The following is a 14,004-nucleotide window of genomic DNA, read 5'->3' as shown; positions in this document are numbered from 1 at the left end:
TTACAAGACAACATTACGGGAATTTGATCTAAAGGAGAACCAATATATGTATATATAGGTGTAGATGTCTAATGAACTTTAGCTGAAGGTGATTTGGTCACAGAAAGCCTATCAGACCCCATGTAAAGAATGGAGAAAAATGGGGCTTGGTGTAGGTCTGTGTGCATATGTACTGTATATAGATGTGTATGCAACTATGTAGACATGTGCATACGTGCGTACACAGTCACACCTACGTATACTTTATCATAGCTAATTTCAAACATTGGAAGCAGCATTTTCTTATGGGGTAGGTTGAGGTTATATGCAGCCGAGGAAAGCTTGGATTGTTGAACAGTTCTTAGGACTGATGCCCAAGGTTTACAAGTTACTGAGGATAAAACTACAATTTAGCATTAAGGCAAGTACATCACTTTAGTCTCTTTTGCTTTCCTGTTGTCCTGTTATTGAAGTAACTTGAAGGTTTACACCAAGTAAACAACTGTAACAGAAATTGAGTCTTTCACATTGTGAAGCAAGTGTGTTGAGACTCTTCTAATGGTATTTCTGTGCAGTAGCCGAGTATTATACTTAGGATTTGGATTTTTCTTGAAATTAAAGAACAGTCGCTGCTGCATTGTATATTCATGTCCTCATCTTTTGTTTAAAATTGTTTTTATCTTCAGCCTCTCTGTGCCTTCCTTCTATGTCAGATGTATGCATTTAATTCAAGGATGTGCTCTTCTTGTAAAATAAATTACGTTGCCTGGCATAGAATTTTCTAATGCATCATCTGTCTTCTAAGTATGCGACCATTGTCTGTCCTAATAAAAACAATGTTTCATTGCATTGGAAAGTAGAATCAGTGTTGATTATGAAGCACTTAGATTGTATGTTATGTTTTTTTCTACCTTGTGTTATGTAAGGAAATATTTTTTCTTTTTGTCTGAGTAAACTGACAATACTGATTAATACATTCCTGTTGGTAGCAATGTTTCAGGAGGATGGGTAGAAAGATATTTTCTGATCACTGGTGACTACCCATCAAATTTACAACCATACCACTGCAATATTGTGGTGCTGCGGTAGCGTTGTTGCCTCACAGTAAGATGCTGTCCGGTATGATTCTCAGCTAGAGCGTCTTCTGCGTGGAGACATGTGTGCATGGGCATACCTTCGTTGAAGGTTGTGCATCAGGGCTGGTAACTCTGCACGTAAAAAAATCAACTACCAATCATTAGCGGACCGGAGTTCCGCTGTGGCGACCCCTAACCAGGAAAAGCCGAAAGACACAACCACCACTGCAATAGTTTGATGGCAATTCTTCCAGGATAACTGCCCTTGCGTTTCCCTAACAGTTATCATTTAGGGTTTAAATTCATACATCAGATTTTTAACCTTAAAGGATAACTCCACTCAAATGTCAAGTTTTTTTTTTCCTTCCCTGTAATCCAAGAATAAGCACATCACATACAGAAAAAAAACATGATTTAATAATTCTTTCTTTTCTGCTTCTGTCTCATCTGTTGCATCACAACTACTACTAAGAGTGGCACAGTAATTAAGTTAGGTCACTTATAACGAAAACAATGACATCAGTTACAGATTGCCAGCATCACACCCTCCAATAAATAGTGTAGCCTGGAGTCTGAACAAAGGCAGGGCTTTCAAGCTTAGTTTTCAGATGCAAATGTCTTTCCCTGTAATGAAACTCAATGCCACAAAAAGAAAGCAAATCTGTTCATCTAGCTCTTTGTCAGTATATGATTGTGTAGGTTTCTACACTAAGTTCTGCAAAAGTGCATGTTTCTTCTGGAGTTGGGGAAAGAAGATTAATATCAAAGACTAATTCTAGCTGCAGTATTTAAAACTGTGAATGCAACACAAAACCATCTCAGCCCAAGTAACACCTATTAATCACAAGGATCATATTTCTCGCACTTGAACACTGAACTACAGTTTTTACTTTGAAAAGAACAACTAACACAGCTACATTTTCAAGCCTATCATTCAAACATTCCTTAAAACCCTGCAACAGAAGTGGCCACTAATGAAAATCAAAGCATGCCAAGTAATTAAAACTGTGGATTGATGCTGACAGTAAAAAGTAAGCAGTCACAGCAATATTGTCAACTGGCGAGAGAACTACAGTAAATGATCCCTTCATCTTAAGAATTTCTGTCTGTCCCTCTAACATGACATCAGGAAGTGGAAGGCATTGACTGTAAAACAAAACAAGCCATGGCAGCCTCCTTCAGATCATTTTGGGGTACAACAAATTAGAAAATAACTTAACTGTTTACGTTGATACAGATGCATTAGCAATGCAGAAGTTTGCTGAGAAACATGTTTTTTTCAGGTTTTGTGGTGCGGTTCTCCTTTTATATGATTGATTTTCATTTTTGTTTCGTTTAGAATTCTTTGAGATTTCATTGAACCACAGTGAGGTAGCCATTTCCTAAATGGATCTTAGCTAATTTTTTGGGGGGCTCAGAGTACGTCTCAACTGTCAAGATTTTCACCTCATATTTTTGGTCCATTCCTTATAAAATTTGAGGTCACTTCAAATCCATCAGAAAATGCATGTTAATGCAAAAGCTGTTATCTTAACATTCTAAGTTTGTAGGAGCAATATTCAAATATTGTCCCTATTTTTGGACCTTTGCCCACCCATTAGTTTTAGTTTTGTCCAGATTGTTTGCATTAGCAGGTGGAGAGGTATGGTTGTGAGACTGTGTGCTTTTGCAGTCTTAAGGCATTTGACATTCAGTGGGCGGTACTTTTGGTGTTTGTGTGTAGCTCCTATATAAAAAAAATGATGTATTACTTGACCCTTTTATGCATTACTGATCTGTGTTATTGCAGTTGATTGTTCTAATATGTTCTACACCAGAGTAGAGCGATAATACTTCCTAATGATGCAGTTTTTTCCTGTCTGTCCTCTCTCTCCCTTAGAGCTTTTTTGTAGCAGTGTTATAACATCATTATTTCACGTAGTTTTTATCTACGTTATCGAAGTGGCAGTACTCTGTGATTGAGTTCTTGGGCAGGGGGAAGATAGTACCATTGTTTTTTACAGATTGATTTGTGTTTGGTATATGCACTTCTAGTAGTTATATGGTGCATTTAAGCTTCTTCCAGGTGAAGCAGCAAAATTACAGGATTTTATTGCAGCTTTTTGACTGCAGTTCCTCAGTTTCCTTTACCACCCACACACTATATTGTTATTGCTAAGGTGTAAAATTTATTTTCCTGGCATACCTCCTCATTCCTTTGCGACTATCTTGTTTACACCTGAGAAAAATGTCCAGGCAGTCTTATCAACTTTCTGGTATGTATTGTAGACTTGTTAACACATATAAGGCACAGACTTTCTGCATGAAATAACACTTTCACAGAAAACATGATAGGATGTTTTGAGGTAGCCAGTGCATTGTTAGTTATTTAACTGATTAAAAGTGTTACTAAAGGGCAAAACATTAGAGGAGGTAAAGAAGGTGGAAGTTTGGAGTTTCCTTTAAAGTACTGAGACTTGAATTCTTAAAGGGAAACTAATTTTGGATTTGATTTTTTTTTTGCAGGAAATATACCACTAGTCCTCGTAATACTGACTCTAAATATCTGGATGCACATGTGAAACAGAAAGAGATTTGATTCATCTGTAGAGCAATGCAACAATGTCGGAACGTTTTATTCTAGCTTCTGATTTAGCACATGATCCAAGCTTCTGCTTTGCCATACAGTGTATGATTTTGCAAAGCAAGCTGTGATGGAAATACAGCATGGTCAGTACCCAGAGATTCTGCAGCTTGCGACAGTAAACATTCCATGGAAATTATTTTTGCACTAAAGACTGGTACATACCTAAATTGCAGTCATGTTCACTAATGAAATGTTTAAGAATATTCTGCTTCGTAAAATATTTTCAAGTAATGTATCTTATTTTTTTTTGTTCTTTTTCCGCTTGTCCATTTTTTGTTTACTCTAGTAAATTGTTATTCTTGGCTGATTTATTGTATTATAAATGCACTTTATGAATGAAAATTACTAGCTGCGTCTAGGTTGTGCCATACCATTATTTTAAAACTGCTGTTAGAAAGCATAATCGCTCTACTAAATTTGCACATTTTAGAGAATGTCATATGTCCTAAAATCATTTTAGATTTGTAAGTTATTTTAAGAGTATTGCAACATGTGCCATGTAGTAAATTAAAGGACACCATTTATACAGAAACGGGGGGAAAAGTTTGAAATTTGCTTCAAGTGACTTGCCGTGGAAGCACAAGGTGCATTAGTGGAAAATGCTGAAAGGCCCCAGGAAACTGGTTTAGATTCCTGCTAAACATTTTTTTTCCAAACCTAAACAGCACTCTACTCCCCCTTAAAGTGTTTACTTTACTGCTGTTTATGTAGACTCAACTGTTATGTCACAAGCCTTTTCTTTTCCTGACCTATTTTTGCCTAGCACTTGTAAAAGGCTTGTGATGTATCATAACAGTTCAGTCTACATAAACTAATAAAGTTACTCCAGGGTATCTGTTCCTAGTACTGATGGTTCTTAAAGGCAGGCAACGACCCCCCCCCCCAAAAAAAAAACAACACACACACACACACATTAGAGTAATATGGCACTTTAATCCTTTCTAAAATTCCAGTCATAATAAGATTATTTCTTTGGTGTATCCTCTGACTTTATATATGCATTTCTAGCAGGAGAGCATGGTCTAGCTGCTCTGCATAGTCTCCTTACATTATCTGCACTGGAATGTTGATTCCAGTGTGGCAGGTTTAAATTTGTCCAGGGAGGGTTGTTTTCTGCAACACTGGGAAAGGTTTACACTGGTCTTTTGTTTTAAGATCATTTTGACAGCTGATTTAATGCATGTTTGAAGGGAGGGGGGGAGTTGACATGCCTAGGTGAATTTGAATTTAGCTGTATTAGTATGGCTGTCTGTGCACTAAACAGGAGGTAGAAACCTAAAGTTTGTCCGAAGCGGTTTTCCAGTTTTTGCACAGTTCAGAATAGCTTGATCGCTAATTCAAGTACTGCAGTGTGCAAGTCCAGTAGGATAGGCCTGTAGGAGGATGGCTTTTGCAAGGTCCACACTGGCCTTCAGTTCCTGCAAAATCTTAAGTGCAATTTGTTAAATGTACTGTAAATTCTTCCAAAGTCTTTAGTTGTGTATAAAGTAGTGTTGCAATTCTGCTGAAAAAAACCTAATATATGTAATTTATTATATTTTATACAAAAATTAAATTGTCTATTTTCTATATAGATTAAATGATTACAAGATTTTTTTCTGCATTTAAGGTAATATGCGAGTGTTCCATGAAATTCATGTGACATAAGTTTGGGTAAGAATGTCCAAAGTTTCTTTTGATATGTTCAGATTCTGTGAATATTTTTCATACTACCTATGTTAAAAGTGTGCATATGCTTTAGTGCTCAAAATAAAGTCTAATACACTGCATTCTGTTCTGATCATGTATTACTGTTAGGGTGCAGTTCTGATGGTGTATTACAGTTCTGATGGTGTATTACTGTCCCCAGTTAGGGTGCAGTTCTGATGGTGTATTACTGTCTCCAGTTAGGGTGCAGTTCTGATGGTGTATTACTGTCCCCAGTTAGGGTGCAGTTCTGATGGTGTATTACTGACTGTCCCCAGTTAGGGTGCAGTTCTGATGGTGTATTACTGTACCCAGTTAGGGTGCTTAGGTAAGTCACAACATGAAATACTTATTTCTGGAGCTCTTTCACCTTTCTTTTTTCCTTTGTATTTGTTTTCCAGGATTAAGCACTGCTGTCTATGGACCATTTTGTGATTTCATAAGTGATTGCTTCTGCTACTATGTATTGGAGCACTTGCGCTTAGTCGCGGTACATTTAAAATGATTCCATTTATTTGTTGTCTGTTCAGTCCATTTCAAGGATAAGGTGGAGCTGGATTCTGTTGTGACACTCAGTGGTCGCAAGGCACAGAAGAACTAGTTCTGTATTTGACTGATGTCATACAAAGTGCGTGCATGCACACAAAATATGTGCACAGTTTGAATTAGTATATGGCTCGTCTTCAAGATGTCTGAGTAAAATGGAGCATATTACATACAGGCACAGGGAAACATGCACTCTTATATACTCTGAGCCTCAGATGTGCATTTAACTGAGGATGCTGGTGCTGTGAATCAGCGCTGCTTCATCAGTGTGCCACACTAAATTGATAATGCTTTAGTTTTTACTACACATGCAGAACTGTATTCATGTACACATTGACGTTTGCACTCATTTTCTGATAACCACTTCAGCCCAGTTTAGGGCCACGGTGGAGATGAAATGCACCTAAAGTCATTGGATGCAAAGCAGAAAAATATTCTTGAATAAGGCATCAGGCTCTCCCAGGACACGCATACATCACTCACATTTAATGACAGTTTGGAAATTTAGCATTTCATTTGTGGCTTATCTTGGCACATACATAAAACAAGCCAGTCCACACACTTCAGGAGTCAGAACTTGTTACTGTCAGCACTGACTTGCCACCATATTTATTTCTAAAACTCACGTTTCTCACTAAGTGCCATAATGCTCCTCAACCCTCCTTTTACTTGATCTTCTTAGCTGCCCTTTGCACTAGGCAGGATTCTTGGCTGCTTAAGTTTTTAGATAACTTTTTTTGAAATACTGGATTTTAAATACTGTTTTCCATTTTTGGTTTCATGTTGGTTGTACCAATCAGTTGCCTTCTGTTTTCCTCAATTTTTATTGTTTCTTGTTTTTCCCCACTTTTCTCTGGCTGTTGTTGAGACTTGTTAGACTGCTATTTTTCCAGTTTCTTCTTTGCAGAGTAAACTATAATGTGCTTTTTCTGTGTGCATTATCCTTCTAGCTGAAGTGAACTGCCTTTATGCTTATTTGGGAGCCAATTCAGTTGCTGATTCCAGTTTTCTCCTTGGTGGTGGTTGCATTGTTACTGTTGTGATCGGTTGATTGTGGTAATTTAGAGTATTTTTGCACATGTTCTCTCATTTTCATAAGTGTTCAAGATGCAGGCATAGAATCCCTCCACAAGACGCACTCGAATTGTGCATGCTTTGCCTGAAACTTGATGATTTGAAAGTTCATTGATATATATAAGAATTCTAGGCATCTCTTTTTTTCAGGAGGGAAAGAAGTTGATTTTGAAAGTCTCCATACTGGGGGGCATAGAGTGGAGAAAATAAACTTAAAAAGAAAAGCTGAGTAGAGGAGGCCAGCCCCTGAAATTAGAGTAGACAGTCTTTTCCCTAAATATCTAAGGAGTTTTCTCCTTTTACGTTTCTTCAGATAATGCAGGCACCAAGTCTCTCCTGAAACTCATTCCTGTGCAGAGATTTCAGTTGGCAGGCTCTACTCCAAAGGAAAGAGGTCTGTACTTCGGGGGAGTTTCTTTGGTATCTTGAGAGTCTGACACCGTTGTCCGTGTGTACTATATCGGCCAGGTCACTGCAGAGACCTTTTTGAATGTGGATTGTGACCAATGATGTCCGCCTTTATTAAGGCTCAAGGAAAGTTAGGTGTCCTGTCTATATCAAGGTTGGCTAGGGAAGAACCTTTATTCTCCATATCTTTTTCTTCTGCACTAGAGCCTGTTACAGCAGCAGGACTTTTGGAACCCATAATACTGTTGCAATATTGCTGCTTTCCATGATTTTGATGCTGTCTGTGCAAGCCTTGGTGTCAAGGATATCTGGCCTCAAGACTATTGATATCTGTGGTCCTAAGTACTTTTGGACCCATAATATACTGTTGCAATATTGCTGCTTTCCATGATTTTGATGCTGTCTGTGCAAGCCTTGGTGTCAAGGATATCTGACCTCAAGACTATTGATATCTGTGGTCCTAAGTCTGCTCCAGCCCTTTTTGGCATGGTTCTCTGTACTGGCAGCATCATTGTTTGAGTCCTCAGTGGTGAGGGTGTCCTTAGTTCCAAGCTTACTCAGACTGGTGTTGACTGCCATTGGTGCTTTGACCCTTGTGTTCAGCTGTATCATCTTTAATGCAGGTTAGGGCACCAATAGTTTCTTAGGAACTGGGGCAAGTTCTGTCGCAATTCATAAGGCTGGTGAATTTCACTGAGGTACCACACTTTTTGGCTGCATCCCATGACACTTCTCTGCACCTTCAGCTCTGTCCTTTGACCAACCTTGGACCAGAACTGAGAGGCCACTGTAGTACCTGACTGTCTAGATACACTCTGAGGGTATCTGAAAGATTCCCTTCAAGGTATTCCTAGTATGAGGGCATGCAACGTGCAGTGTTGTATTGAGTCGCCCTGTTGCGTCCTACCCCAGACATTAATCTCGATGAAGGGGAGGAATCCAAGATGTCAAATATGGGGAAATCATTGAATTAATGCATTCATTTGGATTCTGTTTGTAGATCTCTTTCTATGAATAAATCCTCCAGGATGATTGTCTTTTCCTGCTTTGTCACGGGTGATCCCTCTGCCTTGACCAATTTATCTGGTTGTGGATAAGGCCTGGTTGAGACCCCAGTGTACCAGCACCCATTCAAATGATGCCTGATAAGTTTCTTCTATATGGCAAAGACAACCCACACTGGAGCAAGGCTCCTTTTGTGAATCCTGTGCTAGCACTGGCAGCCACTAAATCAGAACCTTATAGGAAAAGTCCAGTGTTTTATCCTCCAGACAGGGATTCATTGGTGATAACTACATGGAAAAGTGCATAGCTATACATCAGGTACTTTTTTCAGTTAGGCCACTAATCTACCTGACATATAGGATAAATTTTCACTATGGTCTACCAGAGACCATAAAAACACTGAAAAAGCCACTTGGGCACCATTTCTCAGATTGCAAAACTTCCAGCATCCAGAATATTGAGTTTTTGGTCTCAAGCAGTCTTTGCTTTTATAAAAAGGCTATGGCCCCTTTCCTTCAGAACGTGTTGAGGCACATGGCATTTTCCTTCGGTCTGGTCCCACTAGGCAGGTATCACACGAGGGCTCTGCAGTGGACTGTCAGTGCAGTGATCTTACAGAACACGTTCAATAGATTTTACTATAATTTTGATAAACGTATGTGGAGATCGGGTCAGGTGTTGGCTGGAGGCAGTTTGTTCCCCCACCCCTTGGGCATGGTTACAATGGATGCCTCCATTCTGGGATGGGGGGCATTTTGATAGGACAATTCAAGAGACCTGGTCCTTCATCTGAGGCCATTCTTCACATCAGTGTCTTGGAGATGAGGGCAGCCCTGCTGGTGTTGCAGGCTTTTCAGGACATTCTCCTGATGGGTGTGATCTCTGTCCAGACTGACAATATGTAATTCATTTGGTATCTGACCTAATTGGGGGAATCACAGTCTTACCCTCTTTTTTTTTGGAAGGCCATGCAGGTCTGATAATGGGCAATTTCATTTCAGCAGTTTCTGATTGAAGTGCATATCCCATGGAGAGCCAGCAGTTTAGCAGACACACTAAGCAGGACCATTCTGCTTCCACATGAGTGGTCCCTGAATCAGAGAGTTGCTGCTCTGGTCTTTCAGTGCTGGGACACTCCATATTGTGCCCTGTTTGCATCCCCATCCAACACCAAGTGCAGCATTCATTATGCCTTAGTCCCTTTTCAGGGGCAGTCAGCTAGAGATGCCCTTCTGTATGCTTGGCCTTCAAGTCTCTTGTCCACTTATCCTCTGACCCCTCTAATCATAAAGTTTCTTTGAGGCAGCCTGCTGCAGAGTGACTGTAATCCTCATAGCCCCCTTTTGGCCTCATCAAGTTTGGCTCCCCTTTCTTTGACCTCTTCTGAAACATCCTCTTGGGTGCTGGATCCCCTTCCGGATCTCATTTCCTATCCATTCAGTCTTGATCTGCCCAGTCTCCAAGACTCAAGCTAACCACATGGCTTCTCCTTTTTCCCTTGTGGCCAGAAATCCCAAGCTCTTCAGCAATGTGATGCATGTCTTGCATTGTCTACATGGAAGGTGTATGCTAGCAAGTGGAAGTCATTGGCTATTTTGGCTGACTGTCAGGGTTTTAATCCTTTTTCGCCCCCACTGAAGGCAGTTCTAGATTTTCTTGTGGGTTTGTTTAATGCTGATTCCTGTTCTGATTAAAAGTGCAGTTGGCAACCATTTTCAACTTCCACATCAGTAGGGAAAATGTGTCTCTGGCTGCTGTGAAGATTTCAAAAGCCTTCCTTAAGGGTACTTTTCTGCTATAAACACCTCTTTTTGGGACCCTGTTCCACAGGGGGGTTTGCTTCTCAAGTTAAAGTGCTTGAGTCATCTATTTCAACCCTCTTCTACCATAGATTTGAAGCTTTTGTCTTGGAAAACCATTCTTAGTAGCTGTCACTTCTGCCAAACAAGTAAATGAGTTACAGGCCTTCTCTTCTGCCACACCATATTTGATTTTCTATAAGGATAGGATGTCGCCTTACAAATTCCTCTTCTCCCCAATATGGCCACAGAGAATAATTTGAATCAAGCCATTCTCTGACAAAGGAATATTTTTTACATTGTCTTGATGTGCATAAATTGAGGTTTTATATAGATGGGATGAAATTTTTCAGGAACTCTAAGCAATTCTGTCTCCGTTCCCAAGTCTCGATTATGTCAGCCCATTTTTACAGTTATGCTGTCTAAATGGCTGTTGGATTGCATTGCTTTTGGATACAGTTTGAAGGAGAAGCCTTTGCATTGCAAATAGAAAGGTCATTCTACCAGAGCTATGACTACTTCCACTGCTTTTTTCTCTAGAGCTTTGTTGGATGATTTGTGTGCTACTGGTACTTTGGTGGGCCCACATACCTTTGTGTCTCACTACAAGCTGGACATACACTTGAGACCCAAGGCTTCCTTCGGTTTCACCATATTGCATAATATGCTTTCATAGAACCTGACTAGGTATTACATGGTGGGGAATGCAGGTTGAACCTAAATGGGAAAGACAACACTGGATAATGAGAAGTTATGTACACACCGTAATGATAGAGCCGTGTTCTCTTTCTCAGTCTGGTTCAGCCTCTCTCCCCCCTCCATGCTTCCACCTGTCTGTCTGGTGAGTCCTTTTCATAAGTTGAACAAGTTAGGGAGGTTGCCTTATCTTGGCAGTGGTACCTTGGTATCATTCCTTTCAGCATGGTGGTTTGACAGTTGAATCAGAGAGGGGCAAACTTGATCTAAGGTTCTCTAGGTTGAACAAGGCATTATGGGCAAAGGAGGTAGAGCTCTGGCAGCTGAAGTCGCTGATGGCTGGTCTCAAATCTAAGTAAGATCCGGTAAAGCCAAATCCCACTAGCTGTGGACATGGATGTTTATGGATATCAGTTGAGTACAACAATCCTGTGTTTCCAAATGTTAGCCAAACATTCCACTTATGCTGTGCTGATGATGCCATAAGAAGGCAGAAATATGCATGCTCACAGCTAGTGGGGTTTGGCTTTATTGGCCTGAATTTGTCTATAAATAGACAAAAGAAAAAGTCATGGACATTCAGAATTGCTATTTAGCTGAAACACCTGATGTCCTTAAAGGGTAATTTGCATATATCCCATGTCGCCTCTAATACAAGAAGTTTTCTGGGATCACACAGTGGAAAGTCTAGCTTTGCTAGATTTTTCTTTGTTTTTTTAACCAATTGTTATTTCTGTGTGACCTTTTTACTCGTTGTTTTAATACTGAAGGAAAGAAATAACTAAGATGGACACATACCCCCCACAAGGCATGCACAACTGGTAGGTTTGTCTGGGAGTTCCTCATCATTCTGTTGATTGGGAAAACAAGATATAAAGTTTTCTTTTCCTTCTGGGTTCAACCTGTGGGTTATCTGATACAAATTGGATCTGTTGCATGATAACTTCCAAGATTTTCACTCTGCACGCTCCTTCTCTACCCACACCCCCCTGCTTCATTAGAGATACCTCAGATCTAGTTTGCTGCCATTGTGGACAGCAGTTTGGTCATTTGCTCCTTCTCAGTATCTTTTTTGGACAGTGTTTGCTCTTTTACGTGTTTTTTGATACTTGTTGTTGTAGTGTGTGTCTAGTTTTGTAACCGGGTTTTTTGTCTAGTAGTTGACTAGTTGGTGTAGGTGTGTTTCACACCTTTTGGTACTTGTGTTGTAGTTGTTGCGTTGTTTTTTGGGTAAGTTAGGTTAGGAGTTGGGGACAAAAGGTTCAAAAAGTGTCTCCCTCACAGTGATAAGCTTTCCTCCCAGGATGCTTATGACCAGTGTGTTTTCTGCCTCAGGGCAGCTCACCTGGAGTCTCCTTGCACCATTTATGAGGGCTCTGGCTTTCCTGCAGTCAATGAAAGGAGAGCCAGACTCCTCCTTTAAAGGTGGTCTTCCTTTTCACTGGCCTTCTCCAACAAATGTGGCAGTTTGAGTCACAAGCAGACTAACGACCCCAAAGCTTCTATGGGAGGCTGTAAATGGTTGACCTTACCTTCTGCTTCTCCTTCTGGTCAGCCAAATCTGAAGGTCCCAAGAGTAGGGTTACCACTTTTTCATATGCCCAAAATGGGACACTTTTTGTGGAAATGTGAGTTTGCTGAACAAACTATACCTACAACTACTGAAAAGGAATGGACTTCACTTTTTGCCAAAATAAAGGGTTGTATAGCATTTGTGTTTCTTATGCGGTTTCACATAATATTTAGGTCTTTCAGATACAAAAATAATTGTTTAATGCAAATGTTAAAGGAAATTTACAAAATAGTATTTTTCCTAAAATATCAGGATATTTCCCATTTTCAGCTTTTTTTTTTTTTTTTTTGCAGGAGACAGCACTCCAGATAGACCCTTTTGCACAAAGAGGGATAGGTGCTTAACCCTACCCAAGACATTCAGATCCCCCAGCTGCCTCTGCTCTTGACACTTCTCTGCTCATCACCTTCTAAGCTGTTGTCTCGGATTTTGATCCATTTTTGGCACATCTGCTTCAGAGCCAGTCTCCTTTGGCTCCTCTACCTCGAACTCTATCCCCTTCAGCTCCAGTCACTAGCTAGGCACTCTCCTCAGCCATTATTGTATGAAGCACTTTCCTGCATATAGAGGTTCCTTCAGGATGGGATTTTTTCCCCTTTCCTCCTACTCCATGGGAGTTCTCTCCTGAGTCCTCCCTGTCGCCACCTTGAATCCGAGCTTCCCCAGCTCAGACCAGTAGACTGGATCCATTGCTTGGATGGTGATCTTCCAAGCCCCCCCCCCATAGGTAGCCTCCTTGGTTTGTTCATCTTGGTATGTTGGCAGTTTAAAGATGTAGTAACTGGAGCAGTTGATGCAATCCTTGCTACAGGCATAAATGGAGTTGGGCCTCATTCCAGATGCTCCAGGTCCTCCCCACGGAACTTTGGCTCCTGTATTTTGGTTTCCTCCCTCACACCCTATAGATCCAAGGTCTTCAGAACCAGTTGTCTTCCATTCTGTAGAATCAGAGCCAATGGTCTGGCCAGTTTCAACTCAAGTCCTGACCTTGGTCTGCTCAACCCCACTGGTGTCACAGCCAGGTGGACCTTGGAGCCAGCAGGTTGAAATAGGGGTCTGTGTGTTAGGTTCAGTGATTCCAGTGTCAGGGTTGCCCCTCCCAACAGCCCTTTCAAAGAGGTTCCTTCTGTGGGTTCCCTTTGTGGGGCGGGGGGGCAATCATAAGACCACCTCCCTCCCTTGCGGTAGGAGTGGTCTGTAGAACTAGGGCTTTTGTGTAGGTTTCTCTGTGAGGCCCTGACTGTGACCCTATTGGGTTGCCTAACTGTCCTGCTCTGGAGGCAGCTGGAGCTTGATTAGCTATACACTCAAAAGCTTTGGAGGCCATCACCTCAGACTCATGGGTGTTGTCACATCCAGAAGTTGTTTAGTTCCATTTGTACAAGTTCCCAGTAAAACTCCCAAACAACTTATACATATTCCACACCATCACAGAAGAGCGGCTGCCACTGAAATTCAAAAGCTGTTAGCAGCTGAGAGATGTTCTTCGTGTTTCATTTTTCCAGTCCTGACCGTTTGGGATTTTGTCCAGCTGGA

The 14,004-nt window shown here is 40.8% G+C and overlaps 1 protein-coding gene across 1 annotated transcript in view; it reads left to right on the top strand.

The window, feature by feature from the left end:
* LOC122806047 (complement receptor type 2-like) overlaps positions 1-6,964 on the top strand; it is a 63,361-nt gene extending 56,397 nt beyond the window's left edge. Inside the window, exon 4 of the mRNA XM_044076287.1 lies at positions 6,864-6,964. Coding sequence (XP_043932222.1) covers positions 6,864-6,964 — 101 coding nt within the window. The remainder of the gene's footprint in view (positions 1-6,863) is intronic.
* Positions 6,965-14,004: the final 7,040 nt, after the last annotated feature.

This window comes from Protopterus annectens, chromosome 7.part0 (assembly GCF_019279795.1).
Source record: "Protopterus annectens isolate FY-2018-M chromosome 7.part0, PAN1.0, whole genome shotgun sequence".
In the NCBI taxonomy this organism is placed as follows: Eukaryota; Metazoa; Chordata; order Ceratodontiformes; family Protopteridae; genus Protopterus; species Protopterus annectens.
This window is presented reverse-complemented; position numbering and strand designations above follow the sequence as displayed.